General features: G+C 34.5%; 1 protein-coding gene across 1 annotated transcript in view; it reads right to left on the bottom strand.

Annotated features, from left to right (window-relative positions):
• Positions 1-15,960, bottom strand: part of Stag2 (stromal antigen 2) — a 123,038-nt gene that overhangs the window by 3,527 nt on the left and 103,551 nt on the right. Inside the window, 6 exon segments of the mRNA XM_032890418.1 lie at positions 2,148-2,225; positions 3,743-3,869; positions 6,967-7,156; positions 10,162-10,385; positions 12,642-12,770; positions 13,861-14,009. Of these exon segments, the coding sequence (XP_032746309.1) occupies positions 2,148-2,225; positions 3,743-3,869; positions 6,967-7,156; positions 10,162-10,385; positions 12,642-12,770; positions 13,861-14,009 (897 nt within the window).

Genomic DNA, 15,960 nt, shown 5'->3' with positions numbered 1-15,960 from the left:
TTTTGATGTCAACATTAATAAACACTCAAACATGTACTTCAAAGTACCAAAATTAAGCTTTGGAGTGTTATACAAACACCAACAGGAAATGACCATATCATAGGTCAATTCTGTTTCTCTATACTATTAAACTAGAATCCTATGTGTATATAATTCCAAGTATAATTGCTAGACAATGTGAAAATCATAATGTAAAAGATAGTTAGGAATTGTTTAGTTGTAACCTGATGTATCTATACTAAGTGCTTTGAGTTACTTTGAATTAGAGAATCTGAGAAGTGGGCATTAAGGGACTCAAATTCTAGTTTTACTATTTTGATGACATTTATCATAGTTTGGATTATAATGTATTTATTGTACGAAGACAATTTTTGTATTCAGTTTCTTGTGTTATGATTGAGATACTATGAACTAGATAGATATTACTTCAAGTCATGGAAATTTAAAATTAACAGTCAAAAACTTCTAAAGGTACCAAATCATTAAAGATTACCCAGCAGTCAGTTATGTGACTGCTGCCATCATGTGGTAATACTATAAAATTACATATATCCATGTGTTCATTTCCTTATTTTATTAGCACAGGCATCTAAAACATTACCAAATCAAAAAAGGCTATTATTTCCTCTCGATATTCACTATACATTAGAATGTGATGAAGCTGTAGTAATAAATATTGGGGACCTATTTCTTTTTACATCATCAAGCTATAGTTTTCTCTACATGTGAAATGTCAAAATCTGTAGAAATAGTTTCTATAGGTGTTTCATTATTTTTAGGACTCTGGTGAAAATCATTTTGTCATGAAGGAAACTAATATGTAAGGTCATGGCACTAGATGAATACATTAAAAATATGGAAAGCTCTAGTTGCCACATTTTAAGTGTAGTTTCTCTTTTCAACTTCCTAATTATATTTCTTGGAATTTCATACAAATAACATCTTATTTTAGTTTTTGTTAAGTAGATATGACAGTAACAGTGATCAAATTAATTCTTTAATGCTTTTAAATACCACATAATTAAATATAGAATTAAACCATAGGATTATGGGTAGGTTAGGTTGTCTCTTGCTATACAGCCATGTACTGAAAAGAAAGGTCCACAACCTGAAGTATTAATAGCACTTGTTAGAGATGCATAACCTCAGGCCACCCAGCAGACCTAAAAATCTAGCTGTATTTTTAAAAGATCTCTGGCTGACACAGCTGCACATCAGAATTGATAATGAATGAATTTAAAAGGATCTCTCCTAAAGGGCTGAGAACACAGCTCTGTGACAAGGCTTGTGTGTGAGCCATCTTCAATTCCCAGCACCATAAACTTAATTGGATGCTCTGTGGGTAAGAAACTCTGTAAAGCTGTTTTGTTATGCAAGCAGTTATTACTGTATTATATGATATGGTTTGTGAAAACATTTCCCAGATCTGTCTAAAGGGCAAGGAAATGGGTATGTAGAAGATAACACTAATTACCCAAGTTAGCTATAGGAAGGAAGCAGCATGACTAGGTAAACAAAAAAGTGAGATGGGAAGATATGCAAATTATTTGACTGAACAAAATAATTATAACATTAGGCATAAGTTGAACAGAATCACCACTGCTTCACGAACTGCAGGCTATCAGGGACAACTGTATATAACCCATCTTATTATAGCAGTGTGTTCATTACCAAAATGAAAGTATGTATGAAGATCTAGAGAGTTCAAAAATAGTATCTCAACCTCACATTTCTTTACTAAACCCTAAGGTATTTATTTTTCCTTTGAGACTGTAGTGAACGTTGGCCTTGATCTCATGATTCTCTGTCAGTTTCCAAAGTGCAGCAATTACTAGTGTGTGCTACTACTCTTGGTCCTATGTTTTCAGTTTCTACCATGACTTTATGTAATATTTATTCCCCTACTTATCCTGCCCATCTAGAAATGCCAAAGAATTCTTGCTGAGATATAATGTGGATTTGTGTCATCCCTTATTTGAAAACCCTCAACAGATAATCCAAACTACAGGAAAGGTCTAAATGCTTAACATTCAAATTCCAGGTAGTTAGGAATTTCAAAGTACGTTTAACCTTTTATTACTATTGCATCAGGTCACTGCCTAAAGTTTTGATTTAAAAATCTTGGAGCATATTTAAATTAAACCTACTGATTCATCCATAATTGAAGCAGGATCAAAGAAATCAGGCTTCAGTTCTGTTCTCTCTCTTCTATTCTTTGATGGTGGCTAAGAAAAAAAAAAAAGAAAGAAAGTTGATTTTTTACAATCATAAACCAGAGAGTAAATAAGAATATTCATATAAATGTTATTAGTTCTGAGTAGTCTATGCGATTTTCAAGTATACCTGAAAATACTTCAATCATTGCTTGCCAACATCCCATCTTCCCCCAAAATCAGAATGATTGTAAGCACAAAAAATTTCATTAGTAGAAAAAGACTTAAAAGTAAAACAGGAACCTATTTTTCACTTTAGTGTAAAAACATCACTTTTCTAATATCATTTTCCTGAAGGACTTGACATTATTTTAAAGAGAAATAGCATTTCCTTCAGGAATATCCAGCAGCACACTAAATACAAAAGCCACAGGGATTAGGCTTGTTATGTTCACCTCTACCAAATTTAGGATTTCTCCTCCTTGGATGAGTTTGTAGGTTTTAATGTCCTCTATCATTACAGTCTATCTCACAAAGTTAAATGAGATTATTGCTAAAATGAAATATGTATGTGCATACTGTATGAGTGCTAATAATAAATTACTCTAAGAAAAACAAAAACAAAAACCCTGGTTGGGGGTGGCACATATCTTTAGTCCTGGCACTTGGGAGGCAGAGGTAGATGGACCTCTGGGTTCAAGGCCAGCCTGATCTAAACAGTTCAAGAACAGCCAAGGCTACACAGAGAAACCCTGCCGCCTCAAAACAAAAAAACAAAACAAAGGAAAAGAAAAAAATATTTTATTTTCCTTCTCAGGATTCGAGTAATTTTACTTTACATCCAACAAGAAAGTCTGCCTCAACAAAAGGTTTCTATTATGTAAAAAATACTCTATTTGACAATGAAAATTTAGAAACAGGTGTGATACTTAATATACTTAACTTTTAAAAACTTAGAATATAAACATTGAGTATTATTTGATTTTTTATAGCCTAAGTTCTTTATAATTCTATATATTACTAAATTAACTATAGAATTTTAATTATTTCAAAAAACTTTTCTTGCCTTCAAAAACTGAACTTTTGCTCAACTTTGCAAGCAAGATAATAATATGCCTTGGGGCCATTTAAAAACAATTATTTGTTTGTTTGTTTGTTTGTTCTGGAGACATGGTTTCTCTGTAAATCAGTGTGGCCTTGAACTCAGATTCACCACTGGCCTCTGCCTTTCCAGTGCTGGAATTAAAAGTATGAGCCACCAGCCCAGCTGAGACAATTTCAAAATCAACCTGTTTTACTGCAGTGTATTCAGCCTGTTTAAGAAAAGAATGTAATCAATATTACTGGACCCTGGGCTTCCTATGTAATCAGCGTTTTACAAGCTAACGTAAACACCTAACTTTGTCTTTAATCTTAAACTACATACATAAACTGATCCAGAATTTGTGTGTGTGTGTGTGTGTGTGTGTGTGTGTGTGTGTGTGTGTGTGTGTGTGTGTGTGTGTGTGTGTCAGGGGGAGGGAGGGACCAGCTACTGGGTTGAACAATACTATACTAACAAAACAATACTACTTCTGGATGTTTCTTACCAGGTCTATATCCATGGTGTCAAAGTCCATTCCCTCATTAAGATCCTCAATCCTTCCTTCTGAGGACATCATAACATCTTCAACAATCGGCTCTTCGTCATCCTCCATTATGCTTGTACCACGCTGACTAGAGAAATATAAAACAAGGTAAAGATCTGAACCAAGGCATGACTATTAATATATAGGTAGTAAGTAAGTATGTAGCTTTGTATATTCGAGTATAATGGAAAATGATGGAATTAAAGGTCAGGAGAATGATAAGGCACTGATCATGTCATCGATGGTGTCAAAATCCCAATGTTCACTTGTTTTAAAATGCTAAGGATTTATGTTTATTCTATATTACTTAGATACATTTAGTTTGATAATTCTGATATGCCATATACAATGATCAATGACAAATTTCCACATATGAACATAGCAGATACCTCAAATCCTTTTTTGAAAAGTAGGCAGGGTACAAATTAATAAACATAAACAGACCAAAGAAATGACATTTTCTGAATGCATATATTCTGATTACACCTGATGCTAATCATTAGTAACCCATTCATTCAGTGACAAATTGTATACGAGCCATACATACATTCACCCACACCTTCCCACAAGAACTACACCATGACAGGCTTCTATAGTGTCTATGGAGGAAGAAGTGAGTAAAACATGATTCTTGCCCTCGAGGAGCTTACAATATACTATGGGGAAACAGATAAAACCAGTACAGTATATGCATCAAATGCTCTCAGAGTATACTAAAATAATTATTCTGTCTCATATAAAAATTAACACTTCATGCTTAAAAGCTAAAACTCAAAGCCATGAAACTATATAAAAATGAAAAAATAACATCAAGGTCAAAGCGGCGTTTTTTCACATAATTACAAGGAAAATAAACTAAATTCACAAATTAGCTCAAATCAGCATAAAGTAGGCAGCCCAAAGGTGAATTTGCATGTGACTTCTTGCTTTCCAGTTTGGCTGACATTACCGTCTTTTCTTTTGCAAAGATCCCATAGATCCCAAAAGCAACTCACCAAAATCTAAGTTATTTAATTAATTATTTTCAATGTATACAATACTATGGTAGAGCACAATATCTGATCCAGGCTTTCTGAACAGATATGATAATGCCAGGCATAATAGTTCTGGATAATAAAAGACAATTTTATTACATTTTTGTGGAAGTAAAAGTAAAGGCAATCTGTGTGTTCTGAAGATCATATAATCAAAAACCAGAAATCCAGTCTGTATTTCTTTTACATTACACTGATGGCATTTGTGATAGAAACTATGAAAGAAAATATAATTCATAAGTTATTTTAGTACAGGGTAGGTATCATTAATGAAAGAAGATTGGTAAAGCAAAAGTATTTAAAAGTTTTAGGCAATCAACCATTTATGGTACAACTACCAAAAGAGTCCTCTGGTGATAGTTGTTTATCTCAGGCAATCGTTTTTAGTTGTCTGAAGGAGGTTGTGCATAATCAAGAACCAATCCAAATTGCAAACAATAAGAAAAATGAAAACAGTACTGAATAATGAGACATTCTAGACATCAAAGACCTTGAACACTGGAACCAAGTTTTAAGAGGACAAATATAAACAAAGTAGTTATATGGTAGGATTCTGAACTATTTGGATGGTGTTTAACTGGAAGCTAAAAAAATGGTTGTATGATCAAGCATGAAATAAAATGTAAAATAAGGAAAATATGACAAGAGAAACAAGACAGAAGCAAGTGCTGGTGCAGCTAGATGATGGTCCCAGGAGACAAACTGGAATGGCACATACTTAGTGACTAAAGAAGAGTGTCTATAGACCACTACAGAGACAACTAGAAGAGTATTTATATGCCACCATTTATGTGGTAAATGATCATTTAAGAAAAATGTGAATTCTTCGTCAACAATGTAAAACAAAATATAAACTTTAAGAGAGGTAACAATCACTATCCCAAGTTTTAAAAAATACATTATGTTACAATGCTTTCAAACTTAAAATAATTCAAATAACATTTTGCCATGTATATAAGGCATGATTTCAAGTCTACTTATCAGCAATTTCACTTAGAGTCACAGCTAATTAGGATTTCTGAAATATTTATCATGTTCCCATACAGAATCCAGGAAAAACAAAGGAAGAAGAGGTTTAGGCATTGCACAGTTCCTCACTCCATGAACATCTGCTTAAGTGCTTTCTGTGTCAGCTCTAACAATGACATCCTTGCCCTTGAGGAGCTCACAGTCTAGAGACATGGACAAAATTGCAATACACAAATAATTACAATACAATATGGCAAAGGCTGTAAGAAATGCAAATATACAGGGTTCTAGGATCACAGAAGATTACAATTTCACTTACGGTGACACTTGAGCCTGCTTTCACCATGAATGTACTAGTATTCAGGTAATGAGACGTGATATACTAAAATGGAGTCAGGGGCATATTTTGAAAGATCTTGCATGCCATGAACTAAGTATAGAAACTGAACTTTGTCCAGCAGGCAATGGCGAGCCATGGAAAAGTTCTAAGTAAGAAAGTTACATGGTAAGATTTTCATCCTGAAATTATAATTCTTGATGGTAGTGTGAATGATGGAGTGGTGGAAAGTGTGAAGGGAGAGGTTTGGTGAGCAGATAAATGGGGGGTTTGAGGGAAGAGAACCAGTTAGAAAGCTAATTACGATAGTTCAGGTGAGAGATGAGGACCTGAACTAAGGTGGGAATATAATTAAGATGGAACACAAATGTATTTTTAATTCTGTGTACCAAAATAAACAAGGATTCATATTTATACTTTTCCAACAGATCAATTTAAGATTGATTGGTCCTTTGGCTAACTAGTTAATATATGAATGACTTAAAACATTTTATTTTTCTGTTGGAAAGACCAAAATCTTGTTCCTTGATTATTTCAGCTTAGTTACTCTCGAGAGTTTGCTGAAATTGTAGGTCCGGCACACATTAGAGTATGTTAACATGAATTAGTGAACTTCCTAGACTCAGACAATAAGGCACTCTCACTTACATGGCATGCTGAAGATTAGTTCGCAGTTTAACATAGCTCATTGCTGCTCTCTCCTGCTGTTGCCTTGCTTCCTCTTGTTGTCTTTGAGCTAACATCCATGTTACCTCGTGCTTCAAGGAGAATTTTATTCTTCTTTAACTTAACTTTTTTATGTAATTGATAAAGTTCTAGTAAAGGAAATGATTAAATGTACTTACTTGTAATCCAGAGGAGTTTGATGGTGTTCTGTCTGCATCGGATAGACACTCATGAAGCTATCTTCAGGCCGTAACCTTTTCGGTTCTCTCATAATAGTGGAGGTGAGCTGCGGTGTCTGCATCATAACAGGGGTGTGCAGTGTCTGCTCTCTGCTCAACCACATACTGTCACTGCTACTGCTTTCTTCAGCTAAAAGAGAAAATCACAACCATGACGTCTGCTTTACTACTTAGAACTTACCCAGAGTCTAATATGACCCATTGAAAACAACAAACATCTCGTTGTTTCCACATAGTAGTGTTGAAAACTGGATCCCACCCTGGCCTTACAGTCTGTTTATGAGAAAAGAAGGAGAAAGCAATTACAACACACTATGGTACTAGGAGAAATGGATATAGAGGGCAGGGGAGTAGTGACAGAGACAGATACAGCTACCCAGAAACGCTGGGTAACAAGTATTTTTGATGCTTGAGCACTGATACATGAAACAGACATGACCAAATCATGCTACTCTATTGATATATCTGACTTACAGAATGACAATTTCTAACGGTTCAAATTACTAGCTGGATTCTATGGAAATGGGAAGAGTCCAAGAATAGGCAAAGACTGGATAAAGAAGCAGGAATCAGTATGTAGCCAGGTACACGTGGGAGTTAGGCTGCAAAACTCAGGACAAGATGGGAATATAAGTTGAAAGCCAGCTGGAGCACAAGTGAGATTTTTGTTTCAAAGGCCAATGCAAACAAGCAAAGAACTACTATGTGGAACATATTGAGATCTAGACTAAGGTGACAAACTTGCTAACAATTTGATGACAGGGAAACCATTTAGTGAGTTTCGTGTTTTAGTCCGTGTGGATGGAGTACTTAAGACCAGGAATGCTAATGAGTAACAGGCCACATGGCTCAGAGAAAGCCAATCCAGTACTAGGAATGGAATTAGGAGGGCTGGTTTTTAGCCTATAGAATGTGAATGGTTGAGCTGGCCTTAAGACCCTAATGCCAAAGTAAACATATGTACATTAAGAAATGGATTACTAAAGTCATACCTGTAGAACCTACCCCATCAAACATACACGATAGCCCCAACATTACAAATAAATTCTTATGTCAGTGTCACTACGTTAATAGTAAGTTAAAATTAGTTACTATGAATTTGAAGGAAAACTATTTTTTTAAAGAATTATTTAATGTATATCTGCACTGTCCCTGTCTTCAGACACACCAGAAGAGGGCCTCAGATCCCATTACAGTTGGTTGTGAGCCACCATGTGGTTGCTGGGATTTGAACTCAGGACCTCTGGGAGAACAGTCAGTGCTCTTAACCGCTGAGCCATCTCTCCAGTCTGGAAAACTATTTTTTACAAGACTGTGTATATGTCTGCTGTGCATTCATTACATGTATATGCACACAGTTTTAAGGAAAACTTTTGAGGGTGAATGTGCTCATACCCAAGTGATCAAGGGCCTTGACATAAACTGCACACTTTACAATATAGTAAAACTATTTATAGTTCTATATGTTCATGGTCATTTTCCACTGACTAGCACTTATCCATTACATTAATTTACTAATGGCAATTTATATAGCTCTAATCCAAATACCTAAAAAGAACACTTACGCTTTCTGTAAAAAATTCTAATTTAATATTCTATTTGTAAGATACTATATAAATGCCAAAGATATTTAATAAATATCAATATCTAAATTGTTGCTAAGAATATAAAGGAGAGATATGCAGAAAATTTAACTATTTAAAGAAAAAAACTTTTAAGATTTACAATCATATACGAGAAGCATCCTTTTAATTTGTTAATTTTTCTATTAAAATGATATTTCTTAGTTTCTTATAAACAAGCATATCCCATTTAAGATTTTTTTGCTCGCTTACAATAACAGTGGAACTTTAGAGCCAAGTCTAAAGCTTGATGTGTCATAAGGTTATGATTAGACAAAAGATGCTGAAACTACACAGCAATCAAGTTTTAGGACTACATACTTGATAAATTATGCGGTGATTTAAAACTGATCACAAATTCCATTGATACTCATTACATTAAGATGCAGCGAACTGAGCTAGGCAACGTGGTTATACTTCTCTAGTCCCATACCTTAGAAAAGTGGGCAAGAAATTCTTAAGTTCAAGCTTGGGATATATGAGATTCTGTCTTACAAAGAACAAAACAAAAAATGAGGTAAAGGACTATATCTCGTCACCTAAAATCTATTGATTTCTTAGCCAACAGAATAGTATAGAAGTTATAGCACACTGGTCTGCAGGCCGAGACCTCACGTCGGTAATCCTCGCATCCTGTCTTTTAGAGTAGTAAGTCTTGGAGCTTCTGAGTGATACGCTGATTACAAAGGGTCCTGAGAGACAGTCCAGGTGAAGTCAGATATGTAAGTAAAGTCGCTTCTAGACAAATGCAGCAACCACCATTCAGGAGTTTCTATGTTAGATACCATAGTCATACCATGCTCTAAGTCTTAAAAGTGATATTTCTCAGCAATAACTGCCACAGATTTTGACAACTAAAATATTTAAGAGCTACTGAGAAAAGGAAAAATTTCCCTAGGCCCACAGAATTACTTTTGGGATGCTAGGAGCGCAATACCACGAAACATAATGCATTCTACATATGAGAAAAAACAACTTAATTTCTGTTACATACTTCACAATTAGTTCATTATTACTGAATGAAATTCAGAGGTTAAGGCTTTAAAAATATTTTGATACAACAAAATGATATTGGAACAATTTTTTATATGCAAGAACAGTGATTAAAATATTTATTTATTTTATGTATGTGAGTGCTCTATCTGCATGTCAGAAGAGGACATCAGATCCCATTACAATCGGTTGTGAGCCACCATGTGGGTGCTGGGAATTGAACTCAGGACCTCTGGAAGAGCACCCAGTGCTCTTAACCACTGAGCCATCTCTCTAGTCCCCAGACTAGTGATAAAAATGTAACCATCTGTCTGCACTGCTTTTCATGTGAAAAGGGAAACTGTGCCTTAAAGAGTTGACAGAACTGACTCGTGCATGTAAAATGGTTAACAGTACATTTATGCATAACTGATAAGTTGTGTAAGCTATTACTGAGTATCACATATCTCATGAGAAGCGAGGTGAATCTTAATGGCCATTCAGGTGGTCAACAGTAAGAATAAACTAATTGCTTCCTTACGGAGTGCTAGTTGCATGCCTTCAAGCACTTTCCGTTTTCCTGTAGATGGTTTTGATTTTTTACTCCGTACAGTTGATCCCCGACTGCTCATTCCACTAATGACTGACATGGTGTCATCATCACCACCAGCTAGCAAAGAATTTCGGTAAGACATCAGAGGAAGCCATACATCTTCTCTTCGGAGTGACATCTGAAAGGTCATGAACTTTTCCAAATAAACATACCTTAAAAAGAAGTAGAAAGCATTAGCTTTTAATGCACAGAGCTGCTATTCAAACAAGGTTATAAGAGCATGAGCCTAATGCTTCACTACTTATTCTCAGACTCAGCAGCAAAATGAAGAGAAAATGTCTACTCAAACCTCACGCTGAATGAAATAATCAAATAGTGTTCTAGCTTAATATTTGTTGATCATCTGCTATACCTTTGGTACAGACAATAGGTATATAAGTTCCCTAGATATAAAAGTTCACCTTGGTGGAAAATATCTATCTATCTCGATTTTAATAAAAAATTCTGATATCACAATGTAACTAACATTCACATGATTGCTATGTGCTAAGCATTTTTCTCAAGATATTTTAACTAATCGTACAGCTAGTAAGGAAAACATTCCATTTTAGATGAAATATAGACGTAAGATAAATTAATGTACCTATAATCATAAAAATGACAGGATTATCATGATTTGGATCTTAACGTGTGACACTAGCAGTTAAAGTCAACTAAGTATACTGTACAATTCCAATACATAATTCCAATTAATTTAGATTTCTCAGCATAAGAAAGGTCACTTTGAAAAACATACTGCTTCGTGGTAACTGTTCAATTCATCTTTTTATTTACAATATACTTCTGCCATCCTTAAAACTATAGTACTCTTCACTGTAGCCTATAAATGGGCTACCAGTCTGGAAACCAATACCAGTCTGAGATAAGACTCAATATTTGAGCCAAAATAGACAAACTGGTAGAAAAACTAGAGCTCTGTGTCACTATGTCACTTAAGAGAATATTAACAATAAGGAGACTCCAGGACATGGCTCAGAGGGTTAAGGTCTGCAATTATATGTAGCTGAGTTGAAATGTCCCAGCACTCACTCACATATAAAGCCAGCACTGGGGAGTAGAGTCAGATAGATAATTAGAGGTTGGTTGACAACAGGGCTGAGAGACCATGTCTCAGAGAAGAAATGCAGTGGTCTAGACACCCAGTAGACTGCTCTGGCCACCACACATGTCTGCACCTATACACTCATGTACATGCACCACAAACAATAAAAAATTCTCCTCACAAACAAAAAAAACCAAACAAGTAAATAAGTAGCCTTCATGGAAGCAATTCTTTCTCTGCTTCTCTAGCCCTGGGCTTCTACTAAACTGATTGTTTTTTATTTATACACCACATGTACACATTTTCAAAATATTAACATACTGTTGTCTGCTGTAAATATCATAGTGTAGTTTTATACTTTTCTATTTGAACTCAGCATTATACTTTTTAAATCCACCAATGTTGACAATATTCCATAACCTGGGTCACGTTGGTGTACATTCTAGGAAAGAGTTTATTTTGACATTTTCCATATTCAAACATTGTAACATTCACTGTTCTTTAATAGTTCTTATTGTACGTATGATTATAAGATTTTATAGGATATATATTCATGTGAATGATGAAGTGACTGGGCTTAAAGATAGAAAGATATTTAAACTTTACTAAGTAATGTCAGATAGTTCCAAAACTAATCAAGTATCAATTTATGTGACCAATAATATATATAATGCTCTACTGCTCTACATCCTTGAAACAATTAATGCCATCAGATTTAGTATTGTCCATATAAGAAATGGCACTGTTTAATCTGTATTTCTCTGATTAATGGTCTAAGAATTTTGCTTTATGGCAAAGACTAGAGCTGGCAAAATGGCACAGGGTTATAAGAAGATATTAACTGTGATGTTTCTAACTTTCTACCCTCTTATACCTCAAAGAGCTGGGGGTAGGGGAGAGAGGGTGGGCCTAGAAAGTCTCTCTTATGAGTTACCATTTTAGAAAATTATTTCAGAAAAATTTTCTGTTTAAATGTTAAATTATGGAAAGAAACCGTTAAAGAAAAGACAAATTTGCTTTGCAATACAACCACATTTTAAGATAAAAACTAACTTGGGCGAGCCTCATGGATTTTCAAAATTACCATCCATTAAAGGTTACTACTGTATTACTTGGGCTACTACAACTATTCAACAAAGAACTTAAAAAGCACTGAGCACACCGAAACAATCCAGGGGTGGAAGTCACAATACTAAAGCTCAGTATTGTACAAAGAATAGTTATAAGGCTGAAAATGATTAAAACTGAGGAAGCGAAGAAAGTCTTATAAATTAATATAATGCTATAGATAGATGTCAGAACAATAACAAATGTTTTTCAGCATTTCAAAATGAAGTTAAGCTGGACATTTCTACCAAATACATACACTGTTCTTTTATCTTGTCGGAGCAGTTTAGAAGAAAATTCACTGAGAATATCAAGAAATGCCAAATTTAAAGGTGGATGGCTCTCCCCTTGTGGATTAGGCTCCTTAAAAGCAAATTCTATGCCATCTCTGTAGAGGAAATAAAATACATAAATAAATATTACGTTTACTAATGAAAAATACACTTAATATAAAATTAAGAATATTATCAAATCATTCTAACACAAAATAACTCACAGACAAACATATACACCAGCACTAGCTAGCCATCAGCTAAATGTGGTTTGTTTTAATCTACATTCTCTTTTGACCTATTTTCGTAACATAGTCAGACTTTCAACTTGTGATTCTTCTGCTCAGGCCTCCTAAATGCTAGCATTATAGACAGATATTAAAAAGCTCAACATATATTCTTTACTCAAATATTCTTCCCTATAAAAATAGCCCAAATTCTTGTACATAATGATCACTATATTACTTATACTTTTTCAGAGTAGCAAAGTCATACTCTAACTTATAGGATTGCCTTCAACATGAATAGTGCCATTTATAATGTCTTGGTAAAAGTTTTTAAAATTAAACTCTAATCAGGGCCCATTTTAGCCATATTAATGTCAAAATTTAAAGATCACAATTCATCAAGATAACAACTGTCATTGTGCTCTATCAAAATATAATAGGGTAGAAAAACAATGAAGACAAAACTGGGGGAAAAACACATAAAAAAATGTAGTTCTTATACTAATTACTCAATGTATAGCTCTTACATTTTACCTAAAATTATCAACTATATACAAGGCACACAAAATGGTAAAGTCAGAGTGTAAATTAAAGTTGGAGAGAAATAGATAAAATGAATAAAAGCAATAAGTTATGTGCGATTCATGTGACAGTGTACAAGCAATCCCAGGGCTCACTGGTCAACCAATATAGCTTAATCAGTGAGCTCCAGGCCAGCACAAATCTTGTTTCAAAGGAGAAGGATAGCGTTCTGAACGATGATATTTGAGTCCAGTTTGTATACGTGTACCCTTGTACACACATATACACATATGTATATTTATAAAAGTGTAGGGGGTGGAGGAGTTTTTAAACTTATGAGATTTATAAGTCAATAAGTAAACAAGCTTAATTAGGTATTCCAAAGGAAAAAAAATGGACAGAAAATTAAGATTCATGGAAATTCAAGCAATAAGTAAAGTATCATGAGATTGGTTACTTGTGCAGCATGGCAATGGCTTCTCTGGTTTTCAATTGATCAAGTCCAAAAGTTAAAGCAAAACGTCGAGCAAGTTCTTTTATGCCGCTAAATGTTGAGGATGATCTATCAAAGTTATAGCCATTCTCTTGTATCATCTCATTAAAAAGCTGTTTGGAAAAAAGAAGGAAGCCTTAATATTTTTATAAATATGAATTAACATATTTCGAGCATATTTTTGAATTAAAATATAAAAGATAAATGACATATTGCATTAATGACACCTGAAACACAAAAAAAAATCCTAATACGAATAGGCACAATTGTGTCACATAATACACTTAAAATAGAGAAATCATTATTGGTGTCTTGAACTCAATAGGTTATTTTTATCTAAACACCAGTCAATATTAATTGGGTACAAACACATAAAACAACAAAAGGAAAGGAAAATCCAAGGTAAACTTTAAGACAACTGTATTCTATTTTTGTGGTGCTGGGCCTCATGAATGACAGCCATTGTGTTGTTCACCTCCAAGTGATTTACATTCACATTATGAACTTGCATCATAAAATAGCAAAAACTTTTGAATTATGATATCCTCTAACTAAGGAATTCTAAGACTTGATCCAAAATAGTATTTATGCATAATATTTATATACAAGAATATTTCAGTGATAATAATAAACTTAAAAAAGATTTCAAGATTTGCTAAAAAAAACTATAATCTACCTATAAAATGGAATATTATTAACTATTAAAATCCCAAATATATCTATATAGCAAGGAAAAGAAAAGGGTTATTTCAAAGAGATAGCTGTACTGCTGTGTTCATTGTGTAACATCATTCACAATGAGCAGGAGATAGAACCAACTTCTTTGTCCACACATGAATGAATGCCATGCATCACATACATTTGCTTGCAAACAAACAAAAGAGAATATTATTTAGCTGTTAAAAGGTAGAAATTGGGTCAATTATTTAAAGCATGGATGAATGCAGAAGATAATCCATCAAAGGAAATAAGCCCATGAGTGCACTTACTGGAACCTAACAGAGTAGAAGCCAAAGATACAGAGAATAAAGTGATTACTGCTACAAGCCAGGCCAGAGGAACAGAAATAAACAATTAGGATGATTAGGTGCAAGAAATTAGCTGTTCAATATAATGAAAACAGGTAACAGTGACAGAGATATTAAGGAAGTGGCTAAGTGGTAGAGCATCTATCCGCCCACCACACAAAGGACCCTATAGTCCACTAAAAACAAAACAAAACAAAAACAACAAAAACAACAACAAAAAATGCATACAGGCACACATATCGCCATTACTGTTTGGCTCCATGGTACTAACATCCACAAAACCTGTATATTTAAAAAACTGCTATCCAGGTAACAGGGCACAGACCTCTTATTCCAGCTTCCAGAGTTGACACAAGGAATTTAGGTCAGCCCACGTAGGTGGCTACATGGTGAGACCAAAGCAAGATAGTTTAATAGGTAAAGATCTTTTCAACACATCTGATCTAAATTTGATCCGCATAATTTATAGGACAGATGAAGAGAACCAACTTCCCCCAAACTATCCTGTGCTCTTCCCATGCACAATCTGTCCCATTTGTATACAGGCCATCATACAAGGAGGATGGGAAGATGGCTCAGTGGATAAAGTGCTTAGTATGCAAACATGAGGGCCAAAGTTCAAATCTTAAACATCTAAACAAAACACAAGCAGATGTGGAAGGCTGTCTGTAATCCTAGGTGAAAGACAGGTTCAGTGAAAGACTCCACTTCCATAAAGGAAGAACAATCAAAGACAATACTCAAGAGTCAATCTTTGGCCTCCACACTCATTACTGCACACAGGTATGTACATGCACATACATCCATGCAAACAGACTCAACACAGATATACACCAAGAAGAAACACACCAATAGGGAAATTGCTTAGAGTGGATTAAAATGATCTTACTGCAAGTTGTGAGGTAATGAGTGAGCTAATTAACACTTCACATGTGTGTTTAAACTTCATGTAAAACATACTTCACTAATGATAATAAATATTTTGGATCGGTACTTTTATGGATTGTCTGTCATGTCCTCTGCCCAGTTACAATTA

Source organism: Rattus rattus, chromosome X (genome assembly GCF_011064425.1).
Source record: "Rattus rattus isolate New Zealand chromosome X, Rrattus_CSIRO_v1, whole genome shotgun sequence".
NCBI classification, from domain to species: domain Eukaryota; kingdom Metazoa; phylum Chordata; class Mammalia; order Rodentia; family Muridae; genus Rattus; species Rattus rattus.
This window is presented reverse-complemented; position numbering and strand designations above follow the sequence as displayed.